Source organism: Strix aluco, chromosome 5 (genome assembly GCF_031877795.1).
Source record: "Strix aluco isolate bStrAlu1 chromosome 5, bStrAlu1.hap1, whole genome shotgun sequence".
Lineage (NCBI taxonomy): Eukaryota > Metazoa > Chordata > Aves > Strigiformes > Strigidae > Strix > Strix aluco.
Window position 1 is genome coordinate 58,611,668 of NC_133935.1, and position 23,822 is coordinate 58,635,489.

General features: G+C 39.2%; 1 protein-coding gene across 6 annotated transcripts in view; it reads left to right on the forward strand.

The window, feature by feature from the left end:
- Positions 1–23,822, forward strand: part of ZNF277 (zinc finger protein 277) — a 69,846-nt gene that overhangs the window by 41,046 nt on the left and 4,978 nt on the right. For 2 of the 6 annotated variants that reach the window (XR_012623619.1, XR_012623623.1), the window contains 9 exons: positions 4,624–4,715; positions 6,101–6,211; positions 9,678–9,810; positions 16,761–16,828; positions 17,971–18,067; positions 18,593–18,635; positions 19,579–19,753; positions 20,799–20,895; positions 22,042–22,162. Coding sequence is in view for 1 of the 6 variants with exons in the window: in XM_074827525.1 (XP_074683626.1) it covers positions 4,624–4,715; positions 6,101–6,211; positions 9,678–9,810; positions 16,761–16,828; positions 17,971–18,067; positions 18,593–18,635; positions 19,579–19,753; positions 20,799–20,991 (912 nt within the window). In the remaining 5 variants the exon portion in view is untranslated. Of the gene's footprint in view, positions 1–4,623; positions 4,716–6,100; positions 6,212–9,677; positions 9,811–16,760; positions 16,829–17,970; positions 18,068–18,592; positions 18,636–19,578; positions 19,754–20,798; positions 21,145–22,041; positions 22,163–22,408; positions 22,546–23,822 lie in introns of those variants that run through there. The other 4 variants (XR_012623621.1, XR_012623620.1, XR_012623622.1 and 1 more) reach the window with 3 other exon arrangements.

The following is a 23,822-nucleotide window of genomic DNA, read 5'->3' on the forward strand; positions in this document are numbered from 1 at the left end:
CATGGCTGATATGGTTTTGGCTGGTTTTGTCTTAGTACCATCCATGAATTAATGCTAACAGCCCCAGAAATTCCAACGGGTTGGAAACTGGTGCAGGTATGTCGTGGTTTAACCCCAGCCAGCATCTAAGCACCACGGAGCTGCTCACTCTTTCATTCCCGCCAGCGGGATGGGGAAGGAATCAGAAAAAAAAGAAAAACTCGTGAGTTGAGATAAAGACAGTTTATTAGAACAGATAAGGAAGAAAATAATAATAATGGTAGTAATAATAATAATGATGATGTTAAAAGGGTAATAATAATAATAAAATAATTAGAATATACAAAACAAGTCATGCACAATGCAATTGCTCACCACTCACCTACTGATGCCCAGTAAGTTCCCGAGCAGCAGCCCCCAGCCAGCTTTCCCCCTAGTTTATATACTGGGCATGACATCATATGATATGGAATATCCCTTTGGCCAGTTTGGGTCAGCTGTCCTGACTGTGTCCCCTCCCATCTTCTTGTGCTCCTCCGGCCTTCTCGCTGGCAGGACATGAGAAGCTGAAAAATCCTTGACTTCATATAAACACTACTTAGCAACAGCTAAAAGCATCAGTGTGTTATCAACATTATTCTCCTACTAAATCCAAAACACAACACTATACCAGCTACTAGGAAGAAAATTAACTCTATCTCAGCCAGAACCAGGACAAGGTTGTGAATATTAAAGTAAATTTCTCCATTCCTGCCTCATAACTTCAGTGTAAGCTTGACTTTCATTACCAGCTGTAAGCCTCCACTCAGAAAAATCTCCAAAGTTTTATGCAAGTTATTGTAATTACTATTCTCCCTTCAGAGTCCCAGCAATGAAACAGAGCCGGGACGGTGTTTGGGAGTGTCTGTAGGGAAGAAGAGCAGACCTTTTGCTTTCACTGCCGTTGGCTTGAACCAGTGCTTTTAATTCCTCACCAGTGCAAGTACCAGATTTGCTTGCTGGCTCAGAAAGTTCCCTCTAGCAGTGAATGAGGCCAACATTTGATAAAAGATTGTCTACCTTGGAAAGTATTTTTTAAAGTCTGTTGAATAAATTGATAAAGCAACAATGGTGGGTTATTCAAAGCTTCCCAGATACTGAGCATGCTGGTGTAGGGGCAAACGGAAAGGGTGAGAGAGCAGAGGAGCAGGAGCACCGTCTGTGTGGAGTATACAGAATCACAGAATCATCTAGGTTGGAAAAGACCTTGAAGATCATCTAGTCCAACCATTAACCTAACATTGACAGTTCTCAACTACACCATATCCATAACCACTATGTGAACCCAACTCTTAACCATCTCCAGGGACAGGGACTCCACCACTGCCCTGGGCAGCCCATTCCAACGCCTAACAACCCGTTCTGTAAAGAATAATTCCTAATATCCAGTCTAAACCTTCCCTGGCACAACTTGAGGCCATTCCCTCTTGTCCTATCGCTTGTTACTTGGCTAAAGAGACTCATCCCCAGCTCTCTGCAACCTCCTTTCAGGTAGTTGTAGAGGGCGATGAGGTCTCCCCTCAGCCTCCTCTTCTCCAGACTAAACAACCCCAGTTCCCTCAGCCGCTCCTCGTACGACATGTGCTCCAGACCCTTCACCAGCTTTGTTGCCCTTCTCTGGACACGCTCGAGTAATTCAATGTCCTTTTTGTAGTGAGGGGCCCAAAACTGAACACAGTAATCAAGGTGCGGCCTCACCAGTGCCGAGTACAGGGGTAAGATCACTTCCCTGTCCCTGCTGGCCACGCTATTTCTGATACAGGCCAGGATGCCATTGGCCTTCTTGGCCACCTGGGCACACTGCTGGCCCCTGTTCAGCCGGCTGTCAATCAACACCCCCAGGTCCCTCTCTGACTGGCAGCTCTCCAGCCACTCCTCCCCAAGCCTGTAACACTGCTGGGGGTTGTTGTGGCCCAAGTGCAGCACCCGGCATTTGACCTTATTGAAACTCCTACAGTTGGCCTTAGCCCATCGCTCCAGCCTGTCCAGATCTCTCTGCAGAGCCTCCCTACCCTTGAGCAGATCAACACTCCCACCCAACTTGGTCTCATCTGCAAACTTACTGAGGGTGCACTCGATCCCCTCATCTAGATCATCAATAAAGATGTTAAACAGGAGTGGCCCCAAAACCGAGCCCTGGGGGACACCACTCGTGACCGGCCACCAACCAGATTTAACTCCGTTCACCACAACTCTTTGGGCCCGGCCATCCAGCCAGTTTTTTACCCAGCAAAGCGTGTGCCCATCCAAGCCACGAGCAGCCAGTTTCACCAGGAGAATGCTGTGGGAAACGGTGTCAAAGGCCTTACTGAAGTCAAGGTAAACAACATCCACAGCCTTTCCCTCATCCAATAAGCAGGTCGCCCTGTTGTAGAAGGAGATCAGGTTTGTCAAGCAGGACCTGCCTTTCATAAACCCATGCTGACTGGGCCTGATCATCTGGTTGTCCCACAGGTCTTGTGTGATACAATACACTTCTCCTTCCACCTCAGGCATGACTGGGAGCAGCAGCACACCAGGGCTCCAGTAAGCATGTGTATTTGTATGAAGTGTGAATCTGGACTTAGGCAGCCAAATATTGCAGACCATTTTTTTCCATCCTAGTAGAGTACAGTTAGGAAGCTACGTTGGAATAACATTAATGGGAGGGTGGGGGTGTTATCTTAATGTTTGAATTGTATGTAGGTTTTGTCTTTTAGATTGTTTCTAGTTCGTTTTACAAAGTATATAAACTACATGCAGACACCTTCAAATTCAAGGTTAGGCAAACCACATCAGACATGCTACTGAGTGGATAGAGGTGACAGCTATGAGTACCAGAGAAAGCCCCGGTTCTTACTGATGTGATGTGGGACATTCATTGCACATGTGGAGCAGACAGATATCCTTACTTAGTTGTGTCTCTGCTAAAGGGCTCTCACAAGATGTGTTATGCTCCATTTATCTCTTTCAGGAGACAGCCCTGAAAAATAGGAATTCATATTTCTGTTAGTTGATGTTTTGCATAACGCAGCAGGACGTGAACGGATATGGCCTGGAATTTTAGTAGGCGCTGCTAAGCATGACTGCAATGGAAAATGTGCACCTTGTAGTACAAAAGCAAACAAAAACGCCACAGGATCTGCATTTTCAGGGTAACAGACTCTTAGCTCATGTGCAACAGCTACAGCTCCCAAATTCTGTAGTTGAATATGGGCCCTAGAATGGGCCAAGGCACAGTGTGCTCGTCCCCCACAGCAGCCACTGGCCCTAGGCCAAATGTAACTCAGGTATGGCACACTCCGGTGCTCTCCAGCAGGCATCCTCTTCATCCCACTGCCCCTCGCTGGATACAGCATCCTGCTCTTGTGGAAAAGAAATGAACAGGACATTTATTTGCCCAACATCAGCCTCCTGCCGTCTCTCAGGGGGCAACAGGATGTGGCGTGACAGGCCCACACCAGTCCATCCATGCTGCAGGACACGTTTGGGCTTGTAATGATGATAGCTCAAGCCTTCCACTTACTTCTTTTTGGGTTTTTTTTCTTTCTTTTTTCCTTTACTTTTCTTTTTTGTCTGCCTTCTATGGAGTTTACCCAACAGGCATAGCTGAATGTGAATTTAGTTGTAGATTGTGGGCAAGTTTGGGCCTTAATCCACACAAAAAAGGTTCTAAAGAAATAGGTGAGAAACACAAAGCTCCACTATTGCAGGCTCTAAGGAGATAAAGAGATTGAGAAAATCCCCTGAGAAATTCAGTCAGCATCCCGAATGTCAGAAAGCAAGCAGTAGCACTTCTACATTGCACAGATAATAAATCCTTTACCAGTTGTCACTACTTAAAACACAAGTACAGGGTAGTGTACTGTCAGGCTGAAAATATGGTAAATTTTAATCCAAACACAGATTCTCCCATGTCCCAGATGATTACAGCCTTTCCATCTGAAGTGTATAGTAACTCCACAGTATAACTACACTGCTGCTATTACAGCACCAGAGAAAGCCACCTGCTGCATGATTTTGTTGTTAGGAAAATTGTGGTCAAGTGTTGTAAAGTGTCTAGCCTAACCTGTTGCTGTACATTAAACAGGACCAGTGGTGAAGGCAATCAGCTTCTCCTTTTCCCTGAGTCTATTATGTACCATAGCTCCTTGCAGAAACTGCCAGGGCTCTTGTCATCATTCTGTATTATGAAAAAGTCCTCTAGATTGCCTGCAATTAACCATGTCAAATTGAGTTTATCATTCCACTGGGCATTATGTAGTTACCCATAAACTTGCTCTCTGATACCAGAAGCAGATCTGAACATAAGTAGAAACAGTTATATACAGAATCATTTAAATAGCTACGTAAAATCTCACTGTGGATTGTATTTGTTTCTTGCACCTTGTATAATACTAGGAGAATTTTAATGGAACTTGACTGGAGCACATCCTGCCTTTCAAAAAACTTGTAATTTTTGTGAGAACCCACCCTCAAACAACACTAACATCTGTTTTTTGACAGCAGCACATTTTAATTTTGTATGTTCATTGTTACCAGTAAGGATTAAGAGGTATAATAAGCTTATGTGGTGGAATGATTGTTACTTTTTGTCTGAATAACTGTGTCTGTTTCTTTTCGTAGAGAGAAATTTTAGAACAACAACAGCGAGAGAGATATGACATAAGTTTTCATAGTATGTGTATGTTCTGTGATCAAGAATTCACAGGAAACAGGTTTGTTTATTGACTTGATTGCTTTGGGGTTTTTTTTTCATATCTGTTCAGCATCTTTGTTTATGGTTTTAATGTTATTGAACCAGTTACTGCCTAATGGTATGAACTCAGAAGGTAGAATTCATTTTAAGGTATAGTTCAACTATTCGACTAATTTCTTTCAACTGCAGTGCCATTTTAAACAGCCCCGCTCCCCCTTATCAATCTTTTAATTATTCCAGTACAACTTTTTATACTACACAGTAAGCTGGAGTTGGGAAGTGAACCATTTTAAAGAGACACAGTTTTTCAGCGGTTGTTTTAGTGGCGAAGAGAGCTGTTTAAGCCAGTATGTCTGTTAAAAAAGTATTTCTGTCCAGTTACACATTTTCCTGTTTAAACCTCATGAAACCAGTGTGAATTTGAAGACTGAATGAAAGAGAGGGAAGGAAAATTAGAGTGAGAATGGAGTGCTTTGCATCAGTCAAGTGCAAGTAGGAGTTCCGTTCAAGTGCTTGCTCTGATGAAAGTTTGGCTTTACACAGTATATCTGTTTCAGCTGGAGACTGAGTCTTATCCCTGAATGTCTGTTTGCATGGGTAGTTCTGATACTCTGGAAAGGTAGAAGAACCTGGGTCATGTCCCTGCAGGTCATTCCAAGGTTTTGTGAATGTCCTATTCTCTTTACTGCCTGGTGTACTGAAGTTCATATCATTCAGCCCCCAAGAACTTCATCCTCTGCTTACTCTTGGATCTCACAGAATACGTGATTTGAAAATCATGCCTGGACTGTGGTAAAAGCAAGACTCAGCAGTGTTAACACTTGGATGTTTCTTTAGTGCCCAAACGCAGAAGTTGAGGCATCTGAGGAATTAGCCAGTATACCTCTATTACTTGAACATCCATTATGTTTGTTCATGTGTATTTTTGAGCTCTGTTTGTGTTGTTAGTGCTGTGTGAAGCAGTACTGATGTAAAAGCATATCACCCCCAAGAATTTCTGCTTTGTTAACCGGCATAGAGAAAGCTGACAAATGGCTTTTTAGAATGTTTCTGAAGACAGTTGTTTTAAACATGTGATTTGCTTAGTCAGGTTAATAAATGAGCTTTGCTAACAGTGGGGGTCAAAATAAACTATATTGTAATTTTCATTTAAAGGATTATACTTCATGCATGTGGATTAAGCAGTTGAAATGCTACTCAATGTTCAGCAGAGCTGAGATTGAAAACTTCCTATTTCAATAAAGTTGCATTTTTTTTTCTAGCAGTGACAGAAACACTATTATTGATTATTTAATGTTGGCTTTTATGCATTTTTAGAGCAATTGGTTTATTTCAAGTCACTAATTGAATAATTCTCATATGTACTCAAAAATATGTAATGTTCATTTTGAATGTCTTTTGTAGATCTGTCGTTCTTAATCACATGGCAAGAGAGCATGATTTTAATATTGGGCTACCAGACAACATTGTGAATTGCTGTGAGTTCTTGGCTGTATTACAGAAAAAGCTTGACAAGTAAGTAGTATTTTTGTTTGGGTTTTTTTTTCAGTGGACTTAGGTCATATTTCAATTAACCTTGGAAACAAGTTGAGGTAAATTAATTCAACATTCATGGTCTCGTGGTTTGAGCCCAGAGGAAAACTGAGCACCATGCAGCCGTTCACTCCCCCTTTCACCTCAGGAAGGGGAAATAGAAAATAAAGCAAAAGGCTCGGGAATCAAGATAAGGACAGGGCGAGATGACTCACCCATTATGGTCACAGGCAAAAGACAGACTCGTTAGGGGAAGAAAAAAATAACATAAATTTAATAACGACACTAACAAAAACAAAACTGACAAAGTAGGACAGTGAGAAGTATAACCACATCTTAAAAACATCTTTCCCCCACCCCTCCCTTCTTTCTGGGCTCAGCTTTGCTCCCGATTTCTCTACCTTCTTCCCCCCAGCAGTGCAGGGGGGCAGGGAATGGGGGGGTATGGTCAGTCTGCTGCTCCTTCCTCCTCAGGAGGACTCCTTGCACTTTTCCCCTGCTCCAGTGTGGTGTCTCTCTCACAGGAGACAGTCCTCCACGAACTTTCTCTGACATGAGTCCCTCCTGTGAGCTGCAGCTCTTCCCGAGCTGCTCCAGCATGGGTCACCCCTGTGTGTTGCGATCCTCCCAGCACCAAAATGCGATGGCAGGGGCTTCTTCCCGCAGAGTCCTGGCCTTCTTCAGGTGAGGGCACCTGCTCCAGCATGGAGTCCTACATAGGCTGCAGGTCAGCATCTGCTCCACCACGGACATCCGTGGGTGTCACCACAGGCTGCAGGGGAGTCTCTACTCCAGCAAACTTCCCCCCAGCTCCTTCTTTCTTCCACTGGCTTCGTTGCTTGCACAGGTGTCTCTCCCACAACTCCCAACTCCTCTTCCCAGGTTCCCCTTCTTAAATATGTTATCACAGCAGCACAGACCCCATCACTAACTGGCTTGGCGTTGGCCAGAGGCAGGTCTGGCTTGGAGCCAGGGGAGCTTCGAGAAGCCTCTCTCAGGGGGCCACTACCGTAGCTCCCGCTACCAAAAACCCCTGTGACACACACACAAACCCAACACACATGGTTAGTTAAGAAGAAGCAAAGAGAATCTAAGTTTATTGTGAGTGCTCTTAGAACATTTTTCATTGACTTATTGAAAGGTGTTTTCATAACAATTCGTAGTATGCATTTGCTGGGAAAATGTAGTCACACACAATAGCACGTCCCTTTTTTTCTTAACTGTTAAGAGTTAATGTGCTTTCTCATCATAACAATCTTTTTACTAAACATCTCTTTAATCAATGAATACAGAGTTCTTATGCCAATCTTCGTTTGCCTCTCTGTATATCGATAACATGGGATCTTTGGTCCCTCCCTTCTCTATTGCTTACAGGGTACATCCCAGAGCAGAAGGGGAAAGCCAGTGTATATGCTGCCTCAGAAACACGTAAACCTGAGATGGCTGAAGGAGTTAAAAACGGAATTTAGGAGAAGAACTTGGGTAGCAAAGAGCAAGAAACTCTTCACTTTGAGTTTCCTTTGCAAGTATCTAAGTGCCCTTTATGGACTTCATAAATGGGACAATGCCACAAATATAACTTGGGCTCTAGCAGAAAATCTACTTCCTTAAGAATGAAACTGTAGCTTTAACAAGTTTATTAGATTTTAGTATAATCTGTAATCAAAGACTGTAGGAGAAATGTGCCTAAATCTTCAGCTTAGTTATGAAAAACCACAGAACACTGGGATTTGTGCAAATTGGGATATGGAAGTTAGATTCAATATCTTTCCAAGTAAATTTAGGATCCATTGGTTTGTACATCTGAAAAAAAAAAAAAAAGAAAAAAAAGAGATCCGAAGGACGGGAAAGCCAACAGTGCTCTCTAATTTTGTCTTTGGCCTGACAAAGAATGTGCAGCCACAACAGTTACGGGTTAACTTCTTCCAGAAATGAAGATGTATTAAGAATGCTTTTTATGTTATCATAGGTGTTGCCTAATGCACTGAGGTGCCTTGCTCACTGTCCTGGTTTTGGCTGGGATAGAGATAATTTTCTTCCTAATAGCACCAGAGTCAAGGCCTTTGCTGCTCCTCACACCGCCCTGCTAGCGAATAGGCTGGGGGTGCACAAAAAGTTGGGAGGACACACAGCCGGGACAGCTGACCCCAACTGACCAAAGGGATATTCCATACCATATGGCATCATGCTCAGCAATAAACAAGGGGAGGGTTGGCCAGGGGGGCCACTGCTCAGGGACTGGCTGGGCATTGGGTGGTTGGTGGTGAGCAATTGTTTTCATTTGCATCACTTGTCTTTCTTGAGTTTTATTTCTCTCTTTGTTATTTTCCTTTTCATTGCTATTATTGTTATTACTATTATTATTTATTAAATGTTAATTAATAATCATTACTTTGTTTCAAGTGTTAATCTGTTCTTATCTCAACCCATGAGTTGTCTCACTTTCACCTTTCCAGTTCTCCCTCCGCCCCCCATTTTGCTGGGTGGGAAAGTGAGCAGCTGTGTGGTGCTTAGTTACCGGCTGGGGGTAAATCACGACAAGGCTGAAATGCAGATTACTGTCCTCATAGTCTATTGTCTGAGTCAAGAGGCTCAACTTGATGCTTTATAGGCTCAACTTTCAGTTGTCAGTTGATACTACAGTAGAGAGAACAATTAATGTATAGTACTTGTAATAGAGAATTCAAGACAGCGCATATACTTCTGTTTTGTTTTAATTGCTCTGGAAGACAATACTGTGGTAAAATTCTTATTTGTTAATGAATGTTTTCACCTTCTCAGGTAATGTGTGTAAATATATAATAATTCATGTCTATATATCTGTATATAAGCATGGACGTATAGGTATGTATGTATGTATATACAGGTACATGAATTATATATATACACACACATGAATTATTTACTAAATTTGATTTCTCAGGATTGCAAAACCTGTTGATCACCCTGGCAAACCTTCATTTAGCCTCTCTGTTGAGTTAGAAGTATAAAACTTTCTGGTTAGCTAATTTAAATTGTTTTTAAAGATATGTAGCACATTCAGAGTTAGGGTTTTTTCACTCTAAATTACAAAGAAACAGTTACTGATGGATTGGGTGCCATTATAAGTGCATGCTGAGTTAAGAGTTCACATATCGACCAATGAACAGCCCTCCCATGCCCTGGTAGGACAATTTTGGGTGATCAGACTTTTCTCCCATTTTACATGTGGGGCAAACAGTAAACCTTTTCATCTATATTTTAATTTTATGTCATTTTTGTCATCTCTGTGTTTGATTAACTTTACTGTGATCTAAGATGGTTTTTTTCAAATAAACTTTCTTTTTCATTTAGGTTGCTCTCACGTGCTTAGGATTAATCTTACTGTGTATATGTCCAACTTATTTAAGGATGTTGTCTTGTACTATTTTCATTTTAACGTGTTGATGTGTTTACTTTTTTATCTTAGTTTGCAGTGTTTATACTGTGAAAAAGTCTTCAGAGACAAAAACACACTTAAAGATCACATGAGAAAGAAACAGCATCGCAGAATCAATGCCAAAAACAAAGAATATGACAAATTTTATATCATTAATTACTTGGTAAGTGGTTCAATGAATAATTAGTAAATTAACTAAAGAGATATAGACAATATCTTGTTAAAAGTGAGTAATTCCAAACCAGCAATTAGTACATAGGTCAAAAATCAAGTGAAGGACTCTTAAGAAATATGCTCATTTATGGTATGATATTCTGGATAATTGTTAAACTAAGGAATAGTAAACATTTGTTGTTGAGAATTGATTTTGAGAGGTGCAAGAATGCAGCTTGAAGAGATGCTAATCACCATGTCATTAGTGCTCAGTCTCTGCTTTAATAACCAGAAGGGAAAATGAGATAGAGTAATGAAGTAAATGGAGGTCTAACTTGAATGCTATTGGCTTTGAGCTTGTTTTCTGGAAACCTTAAACTGGAAGTGTTCTGCAGAGTATAAATTAAATGCAAAGAGGAAGAAAATGAAAGATACATAGATGAAAGAAAAAGTAAGTGCAATTTTAGCCTCTGGGTAGGTGTATGCTGCTAGGTGTTAATATTTTTTTATCTCAGACCTCTGAGAGTGTGTATGCATGTGTGTGTAACAGATTTTCACTTGCTGTCTTCAACTCGTGAATATAGGAGCTGCTTCAAAAGCTGCTACATTCAGTCCCAGAAATAACTATATTTCACCTGAAGTAGTCTTTGTGCCTTCTACGTGTGTTAATATCCAGGTTATAAATACGCATCTTTGACAGTTTTACCTACTCTTTCCCTTTAATTTCTCTCCCTGGGTTATACTCTAAGAACAAAAAGTTGTATGTTTAATGCTCTCCCAAGTCCCTTCTACCCAAGATGGAGTGAATTCCCTCTGTGATCCTGTACACTTTCCTTCCAAAGATCAATTATCTGAAGCCTATATTTTCTTTTCTAGATATTCAAATATCACTGCTTTAAAAACTGACCTATACTTGGCAGTGCAGTGGGGAAAAAGTTGTGAAGTTCTACAGGGTAAATGTTCTCAGCTTCTCAACATAACTGAGCATTCTCTTCTTCCTTGCAAGTTAACAGACTTGAATTTAACATTGTAATTGTTTTAAGTTATTTTAATAGTTTCGTTCTTCTCTCGTAGTCCTGCGAGTAATCTTATGTTTTCAGAACTTGGCATCCTCTTTAAATAACCTTCTGTCTCTAAGTTGCATTTATTGTTCAGATTTGAATCTGTCCCAATTTTGATCAGGAAATTGAGCTAGATGACTGCGCAGAAGCACAGAGAACCATGTGATACTCCTTCAGAAATTTTAGAGACATGCAGAGAGGTCATAACATCAGTGCAGACACATTGACTGTGTCTTGTTAATAAGCAGAATATGACAAAGTAAATATTACAGCAAGGCTAATACTTGTATACCTAACCTCTTTTCCCACTCTCTCCAGTTGCTCCAAAACTGGTGGCCTTGCCCTTGCTGTCTGCTGACAACGATCTGTGGCTAGTATTCTTCCTGAACAATGTCCAAGCATTGTCTGGGTAGTGCTGTTGGTGGGGCCACAGAACATGCAAAGTATTAAACAGTATGGGCAGTCACAGGACAGTGCGCAGGTCAGGGCCTTGGTCCTCTTTAGTTATTGCTGGTATTCTGGGCAGGACTTGGCAGAGTAACTTCTTATGCCAGCCTGAACCAATTCAGGTATTGATCACTTAGCAGCATCACTTAGAGATGTATTTTTCAGGTCCTTGCTATTACAGACAGAGGATGGTAAATACAATTCAAATAAGATATGTCAAACCACCAAAATGTTTAAAATTGGGCAGGGGGCTCTGCATGTGCAGACATGGTTTGTACCAGTGTGCTGCCAGTGCTTCTTCTGGAACATACTTTGAATTATCACCGTTCTTTGTCTGGCTCTACATGCTCTGCTACAGCCATGTTTTCTTTTCACACATTTTCAGTTGTCTTTCACTACGGTCCACTCAGTGGCCTGTTTCTACTCAGTCTTTCTGATCCTTTGAACTGAATATCAGAACTACTGACATTTCTTCTTTTAAAGAAAGGATTACTTTTTTAATAAAGAATTAAAAACAGACTAAAAACTCTGTCTTAAACACTTATAAAATAGTTTGCTATAAAATGTGTATTTGCACACTAATGTTGCATGAGATTAAATTTTTCATTAACATGAAATTTTTAGGATAGTTCCTACATAGTAGAAACTATTTTCTTTCAAAATAGACTTCGGCAAACCTTTTATTTTTGCACAAAGGAGAAAAAGTTTAAAGGGAAGAACTTTAATTTGTTCACTGGGGGTTCAGTAGATTGGCCTTTACATGTAAGGAGAAATAACATTATTCTCTACTGCACATATGTAATCTACAGTAAATTATACTAATTTGATAGAATTCTTTTTTTCAAGATGAGTCTATATTCAATGAATTTTAGATGTTATGCAAGGTCTGCTTTCTGTAATGACTTGATGTAGTCATTTTACCTCCTGTCCCCCAGCACCTCACAATTTACCAGAGGATTTTTTTTTTAATGTGTACTATCAAGTTTTATCAACTCTCAATGAGTCTTAAAAGATCTGTGCTTTGCATTGCTCTGAATGTCCAGGGAAATTATACAATTCCACAGACACAGACGTGTATTAGATATCTTATCTGAAATGACAGATGTACTGCTTCAAAATTTACTATTGAATTCATCTTGACCTAAAGATCTATTTTTTATGTTTTCACAGAAAAGTTTGAATTTTGAGAATGTAGCAAAGATCTTTTTATATGCCAGTTTGATCAAGTTTGTTTTCATCATAAAGAGACTATAAGACTAAGTAGGTCTCTAATGATAAACAACAATATTATTACAGTCTTATCCACTTTACTTTTAAGATGTGCACCATAAAGCTTTTCTATCCCCAACTGGATCTTAAGCTATTTAAATGAATAGTTCTTTAGTACAACCATCTTACAGACATTATTGTCCTTTTTTATAATTTTCCATTACATATTATCTTCACCAAGCACTGCGTAAAATAGTCTTTATTAAGCTGGGACTGGCAGTTTCCTTTATTTTGTGGTTTTTGTACTGAGAGGTTTTAAGGGCTTTTTGTTCAGATGTCCTGAGAATGCCTGCTGAATTGCCTCATGATCTTCTGGCCTGTTAATACTCCTGTTTTTAAGCTGATGGCAAAGCTCCCATTGATTTCATTTAGAGCAGTAGACTTGCCTGCCTTCTTCCTTTCCCTCCATTCTGCTTTTGGTTTCACTTGTGTTTTTAGTGCATTTGTGAGAATCTGTTTTCATAACATAAGTTACATTCTATGTCTGTGTGTTGGTAATCTCTCCCCTAAATTTCCAATTTGGCATAGCAATGAGTAATATAAGTGCAAATTCCTTTTCAAATATTTTGGTATTCTGAGACTTTCTGTGACTTCTGTCATGACCTGCAAGCTGCTTTGATCTGTCTACCCCCATATTATTGACATGTTATGTTGCTCACAGGTTAGTGTTAAGATAAGAGTATTACATGTGATCTTTAGTAGGAGTGGAAGCTTTTTTGGTCATGTGCATGTATAATAGACGTCTTTCATAAGCAAGTACCATAAGTTTATTATTAGATAGTTACATTAAATTAGAGTGGGAGTTTCACAATGATGCAAATTACTTGATAGGCAGTGGAGTCACTTCCCCAGTGGATTTGGAGGTCTTTTGTCAGTATTGTGTAAGTATGGAAGATGATACCAATCCTATTTGGAAAGGCTTGAAGTATAAATTGAAAAAGACCAACTGATAGTAGAGGATGAAGAACTGAGCAACAATGCATCCAAGATATATATGTAGGTTACCTTATTTTTCTTTTCTCCAAAAAAACTTCCAATGTAATTTTCTTGTTTCTCTGCCTGTGTTAGCCTGTGGCCCCATGACTTGCACAAAGAGCCAAGAAAAAATGGAGCGGGAAGAACTTTGTAGTCTGTGGTGCCTTCTGGAGGTCACAAAAGAACAGAAGGCAGTATTAAAGCTCACTTATTCTTAGCCCAAGGAACTGAGGCAGACCCAGGCTGACAGGGCCTTCCCTTTTGTGTTCACCTGATTGTTACCAGCAGCACTTTAAGTATAGAGCATCCTAGGAAGCACAGATGTTTATTTTCAAATTGACTAATGGCATATATGTGTAGTAATGTAACATCACTAAAATGAATGTGCTTATGACTAAGCTAGATGGCTGAAAATGGTACTTGTTACTTACTAGAAAAATTGTTTCATAAAGCTCTTTTCCTCAAAGATAAAAAGATGTTTTCTCCCTATTGCCAGGCCCTAAATCATCATTATTATATGTTGGGGACTGGAGGAAGAATGTTTTGTTATAGGGGTTACTATTTATATTTAGCCTGTTTTGACTTACACAGTGTGTATTTTGTAAAATAGTAAAGGAAAACCCTTCATCAGCCAGTGATAGTACAAGCTTCATGTTAAAATTCATACAACGTCTATTAACTAATGGTGGGGTAAGACCACCTCTTCTACGTGATGAAGCATCTCGAGTTCTGCAGCAATATGAAACAATTCAGATTATTGCAGTAAGGCAGGTGAGAGGAAATTTGCAGGGGAAAGCAGCATCTGTTTGGGGTTTCTGAGCTCCACAGGCCTGGAACTACATTTGCATGTAGTTCAGTAACTTCTCTATTGGGAAAACTGCTTGAAATACCAGCTGCTGTTTCTAGTTTCTCCCATCTCAGCACTTCTTCTCAAGTTGGGGTATGTTGCCTCAGTGAAGCACACAAACCTTCCCCCTGTAGAACCCTTAAAACTGTGCCCAACTTGAGAAGATAAATTGTCTGTGAGTCAATTCATCTCTGCATTTTGACTTCATTTTGGAAGAGGAAATCAAACCACACACATTTGCATGCTCTCCTCACTTTTCTGTAGGAACCTCCTCTCTGTGAAGTACAGGAAGAATTTCTTTTAAAAAAGCTGGTTTTCCTTGGATATATAGCAAGGCCTGCGGTTTTTTTAATTATGCATTTTCTACTGTTTGAACTACTAATAATGTCAAGTCTAGTTTTTTCTCTGGATTTGTCAAGAAATTCTTGGGAATCTCTAGAAATGATTGTTGGGAGCTCTTGCGTCTTAGATGAAAGAGCAAGGGAAATTGAATACTTAACAAAGGTACCCTTGGTCCCAAATGCCCATCAAGCTGTAGAATTGAAAATATGTTTTTAAAAAAAAGAAAAATTAAAAAAACTGAAAGAGCTTTAAGAATGTTTCAAATAACTCTTTCCCACCCAATTGCTCAACTTCAGTCTCTTGGCAATTTCATCACAGTGTCCCTGGCTATCCATTTACCATGCAATTTTCCAGTGACATAAGACCTGATTAGCTTTCTCCTCTTTTTTTTTCTCCTCTGAATATAAATAGATGAGGGAAACAGAGTCCTCTTACAAGATTCTTCTCTGCCTTCTTCACAGAAACACCCTAAAGAAACAATAACGAAGCTTGTGCGTGGTTTTTCCCTTTCACCTTTAATTAAAAGGTGAAGTTTAATATTGGCTGCTCTTCTGAACATCCTCTTTTGTGCACATATACTTCAAGGTGGTAAGGGGAAAAAGTGTGAGCATTCGTCTTCATTTTGCAGTGCTTGTGAGCCACTATCCTCTCATTAAGGTGTTAACATTAACAGCCTTAGGAAACTACTGTGCAGCTGGGAGAAAATGTGGTGAGAGGTGTTAATGGCTTCATGTTATCTTGCAGTAATGGTGACATTAATGAGTCTCCCTGTAACTCAGAGAGTTTACACACTACCATGTAGCATCACTGAATTAATTACTGAATTTTCATTCTGTAATATATGATGACATTATGTTTAGGGCTGTCTAGAGGCATTTGTTTATCATTTACCTGATAGACACTAACAGCTTTGAAAATTCTCATTAAATTGTTAAATGATGGATATCTTTTCCTTCTTTTTCCATACAACCATAAAGGCAATAATAACACTAAGGATGTTATTAAATATATTTATCAGAGGGAATATTTGAATGAAATAAATGAAAGAATGATCTTTTTATTAGCTGCCTTTGTTTTTTAAATGGAGACAAGATCATCAGCTATGATCTTTGTGAATCCTTCACAGCCATCAAAAGTATGTGTTCAAAAATACTGTTTTGATTACTGGTTAGTTTGCTCTGGTTTATTTTTGAAGGCGGGAAGAATCAGAGGAAAGAAAAACACTAGTTAAAGATCACTGCTGGTATTTCAGTAGAGTATTTCAGCTTTTTATTGCCTGTTATTTATATCGCAAGTCATGCTGAGAGTGCTTGCCATTGTGCTGAGCGCTGCACAAATGTATGGTGATATACTTTGTGCTGAAGGTCTTTAAGATATAAATAAACAACACAGAAAGTAAAAGGAAGAATAGTACACCATGAATAGATGTGCTTACATTCACATCTGAGAATATGATGGAAGAAGAACTGGAGTTTATCTCAGAGATCTGTGCCCTGGCTCATACTGCCCTTCTGGAGTACTCTCTAGCTAGGTTTACACCATGTGTTTTTACTGACATAACCTTGTACAAGGTACAAGCGCTGACTGGTGTAGCTGTGCCAACTAAAGACTCAGGTGTGATAGCTGCATTGTTTAAGCAACATATGCTGCAAGAGTAAGGTAGGCAGATTGGATTGAGCAAGCGTGATGGCAAACTCAAGACAGTGATAACATACCCACCTCGGGAACATATTGGTAGTGTTGCAACACTCTGCACAGAGCTTGAATCCTCTTCTTGAAAGCTCTGTGCCAAATCATCTTCTTCCCAGATGTAGAGTGGAGAATATCCCATCAAAAGACAAAACAAATTGTTATTTTAAAAATTACTACTAAAGCACTGTTGTATGACTACCTTTAACTTGCAGAAATACCAACGTGATCCAAAGTAAGATGTTGATTGTGACTTCCCAGATGTTCATTCAGTTGATATATAAAGTGATGTGAATCAGGAAATGTTTTTTCTTTTTCTTTTCTCCCCAGGAATTTGGAAAGTCCTGGGAGGAAGTGCAGTCAGAGGATGACCGGGAATTACTAGATAACCTAGAAGAGTAAGAGTTACTTATGTGCCCATTTTAAAGACTTGCAAGACCATTATTGTTGCAAGTAGTTACAGGGAAAATGCTGTGCCTAATTAGTACACAGTTAAAATTCATTTAAGCCAATCAAATCAACCCCAAGTTGTTCTTGTCAGAGACACTTCTTCACAACAAGGACTGTAAATTTGTATTTCAATCACAAGCCCATTTTTCATTTGCATATAGCTCAAACAACAGCCTTTTGGGTATGTAATGATGTAGGCAGAGCAATTTCTTTTTTACTTCTGTACTAAGAAATGGTTGAAAGGGTTTTGCTCAAATTTAAAATCAAGAGTAAGCATCAAAAATGTCAGCATGAAAAAGTCTGATAGCAGGATTTCAAAGGAAATTTATTAACAGTGTTGACTGATGGCAGCATCCATCTCTCTTCCGCATTCTTCTGTGGTCCAGGACCTCAGATCACTGCAGTGGTGGCTTCCTTGGCCGTAGAGAATTGAATAAGCAGGAAGGAAGTTGTGGGTATCAGGGTCCCTGACCTTCCTAGTTTTGTCTGTGACTTGAGCTTAATTTTACTTGATTATATGTGGTTGCAATAATATTTCTATCTCTCAGCAGTATTGGAGTGCTAAATAGATGTGTTGGTGAAGTATTCTCTGTGTGCATGTCTAAATGTAACATAAATTAGTGTCTCTTTCAGGAATAATAATATTTAATAAGTAAATAACACTTAAAGTGAACTCTGCCTGATGATTATGTCTTTAGGTGGTGTATTGGAGGATTAGAACAGTATAAAAGAATTTTAAAAGACCTTATAAAAATAAACACTGAAGACAATATTTGATGACTAGCCAAACTGGACAGAAACTGAAGTTTGTTACTGCAGGCAAATTCAAGTAGGACTTCCTGCCTCTCAGCACAGGAATTAACCAACAGTAACTGCTCAGTTATTCTTGAATTTGTGATTTTTTCGATTGTAAACCATACTCTAATCATGTATCCAGATATAAATCCACACTGTCTCCCCTACCTCTTTAAAGTATTCCGTTTCTCTGGATTTAGTTATACTGCTGTGAGTGCAGAATCTGAAGTCCCCTTTCACAAAATGTCTCTTATGTTTTCCACAATTAAATGAATCTTTTTGACTCTTTCATAAGAGACTGGTCTGATTGGGAAGAGCATCCTGTGTGTGCAGTTTGCCTGTTCTGTGAACAACAAGCAGACACCACAGAAAAATTGTATCTTCACATGCAGGTAAGACTTGTTTTAAATATCAATTCTTTCATCACTTTGGAATTAAAAAGTAAGATTGTAGCATCCTTGTTAAGATCAAATCAGCTGCTGCATCAGAATGCCCTCTTTAGCACAGAACTAAAGAACTGCATGCATCTCTAACATCTGTTCTCTAAAATATGTATGCAGCAGAGTCAAGTCTTACATTGAGACTATGACTAACTGTTACTTGTGAGTATACAGGCTGGTACAGACAATAAAAAGGTAGCATCTTTAATATTGCAGTGACTTGATGATTTAATACATTTGATGGTTAGCATCTGTGTTTCAGTTTTAATAAAGTATTTAACAGGAGCATTGCATTTTAACAGAATATGAAAGTTTCTGATGATGAAACAGTTTGAGGGGGGTTGTTTCATGTATTAGTGTTTGCATGTCTGTATGCATATGTCTGTGTCAGTCTATGAAAAGCTGAGCTGTTTTTAACTTGGCATAGTAGAAGTAGTGGAAATAAGATATTTTATTCTTTCCTTTTTTTTTCTTCAGAAATCACATGGATTTGACTTTCCTAAAATAAAGTCAGAGCATGGTGAGTAAGAGATGCTTTAATTGTCAGCATTTGCCACTAGTGTGGAGAAAACCACATCATAAGAATGGTGGAAAACAACTGTATCAATTTGATTTTTGTTCAGACATTTAACTTTTCCATTATGGAAACTGTTTCTGCCAGCTTACAAAAGAAAATCAGGAACACATTATTTTTCTGGAACTGTTGTTATTGCCAAGGATGTGTGATATTTTCTTTAAAACCGTTGGATTATTTTGCAAAGTAGCTTCTACAAATACCTACTCTCTGAGTCTCAGGTCTGGCTGCTGGAGCCCTATAATTATTAATAGTAGTAGTATTATTATTGTTGTTGTTAAGACTTACTTGCAAGTTAGAAGGCTGTGCTTTAAGCTGTGTTTGGCCAACGTTTGCTTTCTGCTGTAGACTGAGAGGAAGCAAGGTGTTTGCAATTTTTACATTAAAAGAAGGGCTGATTCCCCTGCAGCTGGGAGAAAGTTCAGTTAATTTGATAAGTTGCAGCATTCAGGTAGTGCTGGTCTTCAGTAAACTCTTATCAGTCTTTATGCTTAATCCAAAAGAGCATTTGTATATGTGGTGGTTTAGCCCCTGCTGGGGTCTGAGACCACGCGGCCGCTGCCCCTCCCCCACAAAGGGAGTGAAATACAAAGCCCCGAGGCTGAGATAAGGAGAGGTTTAATACAACAGTGCAATAGCAACACAACAAACAGCAACAATAACAATAAGAATAACAGTAATAACAATGAACAGAGCAAAATATCTACCAATACAGCAGTGAGAACAGAGCAAATCCCACAGTACACACGGTAACCCCTTGTCCCGCTTTGGTACCAGGATGTGACGTTCCCCCCCACTGCTGGGGAAACTTAACCCTATCCTGGCTAAACCAGGACAGTATATTAAGTCTCATCTTCCTCAAGTGCTTGTTTGCTACCATCTCTCCCAGGTTTGAACTTTTATCAGCAAGTAAAGCTAGTGAACTTCATCAGAAGAGAAATTCATCATTGTCGTTGTTACAACTGCCAGGAGAAATTTCAGTCTAAAGGAGAATTGATAAGTCATATGGAAGAGACCAAACACATTACACTCCTGCCAGCCAGGTCTACATGGGATCAACCACAGTAAGGGCACACATGTTTCTTCCAGCATTTATACTGATACTTGCCAATGTCTGTAAAACAGTATGTTGAAACTTCTGGGTTTTGCCAGTGCAACAGTGCCCTGAGTTCCCGGCATTACTGGTCCACATACAATGATAATTAGTCTCAAAACTACTCAGAATTATAAATCCTCATATGTCTGAAGCTAAAATGAACATGTGATACTGCTCTTCTAGTTGCATCCAGGATACACTATCCCCATAAATTGTGTCTGCACTGTCAAGTCAGTGTGCTAGAGAGGTTTATTGTTGCAAAATTGTCTTTTGCCTGTATTTGCAGTTGTGCAGTGAACGGTGAAAGGCATATGTGGTGCAGTCAGAGCACATTCCCTCCTGGTGGAACCAAGGTTGAATCTGTGCACCAAGGTGATATCTCAAATGCCCCACGTGTTCACATGAGATTCTTCCAGCCATTAGCTCTCTACACAGATGCAGATCATGACTGGAATGGGCATCTGGCATGTATTTCACTGCCAGTAAAGATACGTTCTGGGCATATAGTTCTAGAACTGAACCAAACCCCTTCTTTTGCATTTCTAATATAGATATATGCATAATGTCTACGTAACGTAGGCATCGAAACAAGTTGGTTGTTTACCCTTAGTTTTCTCCATAGCAAATAGAAAGAGAGCGTAACATAACACTGATTCATGTGGTAGGTAGGCTGAATAGGTCTGGGGGATGATGCCATAGATGGTAAAGCACAGGGAGTATTCTAACTGAAACATCTCCATTCAGCATTTGTTGTGGGACAAATCTGGATCTGTGGCCGCAGTTGTGACAACATACAGGTGTAGAAATAGAGGGAAGGACTTGTCTGTTGCCAGCTTTTCTTTATGACTCTTCTAAGATGTACATGCTAGTTGATGTTTCTGGGTGTTTACTGTCATTACAGACAACCAGACTTTATCATTTTTCCTTTTTTAAAATCTAATCTCATAAAATATGCTCTACTTCCTTCAAACAAAATATGTGAATATCTAGTAATTATGGCTTGTTGCTTTCAGGTATTATTTTCCTACCTATGAAAATGATACGCTCCTGTGTACGCTGTCAGACAGTGAAGAACTGATAACTGAGGATCAAAGTGAAGATATTCCTGTTGTAAGTGAAGATATATCCAATCTAAAAGCTCTCAAACAGAGCAGTGTTTTAAACCAGCTCCTGTCTGAAGAGAACAAGAGTCAGGAGAAATTTTGACCTTGAATTACAGTTGCTGACCTTTGAGTGTTCCTCCTGCCAGACAAAAAAAAAATCACATTCTTTCACTAATATTGGAATACTGTTTAACTCATTAATGTTACCACTGAGCAAATACATGAATGAGAATGCTAAATAAAATTTAAGTGTAAACTTTTTTGGTTTATCTTCCTTTAAGTTCTAGCTTTATTTTGAAATTAAATGCTGGATTTTCTGCTTGGCTCTCCAAATACTTTTAGTGTTCTTTACAAATAGGATTTTTCATTTTTTTAATTTTTTTCTGAATACATCAGAATCAGAGTTCTATTTTAAGGCTATCTTGCAAAAGGCACAAACAATTGAGACAATGTGTCTTGATATATGATCCAGTGAGTGAATCTTCTATGTGTTATTGCTGTTAGCATACAGAAAAGAGCCTGAATTTAATTCTTGGTCTGTTATGTAAAGCAAATTTTGCTATTTTTAACCTTAGACCGTCTTCAAAGGGAAAACAGATCTGTATATCTCTATTATTCATCATCAGTATATAAGATATATGGTGCCTGTTCTGAAAACTGGCTCAGAAACACCAGTAAAGCCTATGGATATCTGACTGCATGGGAAGGTGCCAATCCAAAGCCTAAAAAAGCATAGGAACAATTGCAATCTCAGTTGCATCAAAGATCCAAAGAATTTAAATTAGACTTCTTGTATGGTCATGAACTGAGATGCAGAAGAAATGACTTAGGGGATTGCAGACACATAAATCCAAATTAAATCGTCAAAATCTCAATTCATCTGTCCATTAGAGTTACCATATTACCTTTAATATTGAACTTTAAAAGTAAAACTTCCAAAGTAACAGAAGATCTTCAGTATGTCCAGAAAGCACCTCAGTCTTGATAGGGCAAAGCAGCTCAGAGTATAGGTCCTGCTAGGATGATCCAAACTAGGTGTTCCTGCCTCTCCTTCTCCTCTGAAATCTTAAGTAGTTCCAGAATTCAGGATTGGCTTTCCATAATATGTATAACTGCTTTCAAAACTGACAGCACATTCTTTTTTCTTCTTTAGGTCGGTGTTAGGGCACTTGTTCAAAGTATGGGAGTCTCGGCTCAGTGCCCTTCCCTGCCTGGGAAAATTCAAAGCCATAGCTTCTCCTTTGCACAGCCCTCTTTACCTGAAATAAATTGCTGTCAGTAAGAGTTGTTGTTTGTCATTATAGAGTGATTGAGAATTATATAGCAGTCCCTGGGAGCAGGGGCTGAAGTTCAAATCTTTACCCATGTTCTGCTAAGCTTCCATATCCAGCCTAATTCATCCTGTAATATATTTGCATCAGTTTCTTTTAATTTGCTTTGAACTTGCTTTCTTCTGGCATTACCTATCACCCACTAGCACCTCTCTTTGCTTCCTCTTTCTTATTTTCTCTTGGGCCCAGGTGCTCTGAAGATAAGTTAGAACAGGATGCTGAAAATGTGCTGAGGAAGACAGATCAGCCACTTAACTGCACTATGAAACGGAGACAGAAGCAATATCTGACTGTCAGGAGGAAATGGAATAGAAGTGGTTCAGCAGGTGCTGAGAATACAGACAAAAGAAGGGGGCAGGTGTAGTCATATGTGTGCATCGGCTTTGGTTAAACTGGTACAAAAATTTAGGAGGAACAACCCCATTATTTTTGAACTAGAACATCTGACCATCTTAAATAAGTTATAGTCTGTAGTTCTTCCATTTGTAGATTTCTTAATTTCACCCAGTAATTGCAATGGCTATTGCTGTTGATTATTTTTTCCCCTCTTAAGTAATTTTCTTTCTAAGCAGTTATTTTCTTCCTAAATCAGAAATTGATTCCACTCTTTGCTTTTCAGTCAGATTCTTAGCTGAGGTGGGAATAAGATGTGATGGGGTTTACATTAATGATAAGCGTGTTGAGCAACGGAGAAAATCAGCAAGAGAACTACGGCTAAATCAGCACACATGAATGTGTTTTATGGCAAACCCATCTCAGAAGGACACATTAAGGGAAAGATAAGATTTTATTGATATATCGTAAAGTGAAATTGCAAAACATTTCCTAATCGTGAGGAATGTGATGCTGAGTCACTCAAATCCCTACAAAATGAAGTCAATGTTAATATCAGCAGTATGCAATGACTGCTGTTCATGGTTCTAACAGAAGTTTGAAATAGCAACTTATCAGTGTAGAATTAAGAGAATATCTTGAGAGAAACTGTGCAAATAACATGGATTTTTTGAGTAAAGAGAAAAAGGTGCTTAGGAAAAACTTACCAGCAGTGTATAATTGTTCACTGAAAATACAAGGAACATGAGGAGTCAGATTGGGGTTGACCTTGTTACTTCAGATACGAACAGCAAGCAACAAAGTAGGTTTTAACTCTGTAGGTTCACAGAGAGAGTTGGGGTACAGTTTCTAGAGGAAAAATTGAGCATCTTTATTGAGCAGAATGATTGACGTTTTGCTTCTAATTGACATTTTGCTGGAGCATACTGTATTTGTTTGTATAATGGCCACAATTTTCCCTAGGTGTTCTTGTCCTCTATCTAAAGCAAAGCCAACATCAGTGTCTGTTTTAAAACTGAAGTTAGCTTTTTGTCATGAGTGGGGGACACAGTTATGACTGCATACAATCTATAGACTCAGCTATTATATGAGCAAATGTGATCTTCCAACAAAAGAGCATTTTTGGAAGCATCACAACCGGAATAGTGTGGCCATAAGTTATGGAATGGACAGAGTTGGGGTTGGCAAATGCTCTTGAGAGAGTCAGATAAGGAGAATAAGTGGTGCTAATTAGTACGAAAAAAGCTACACTAGTTTAAGTCCAATACAC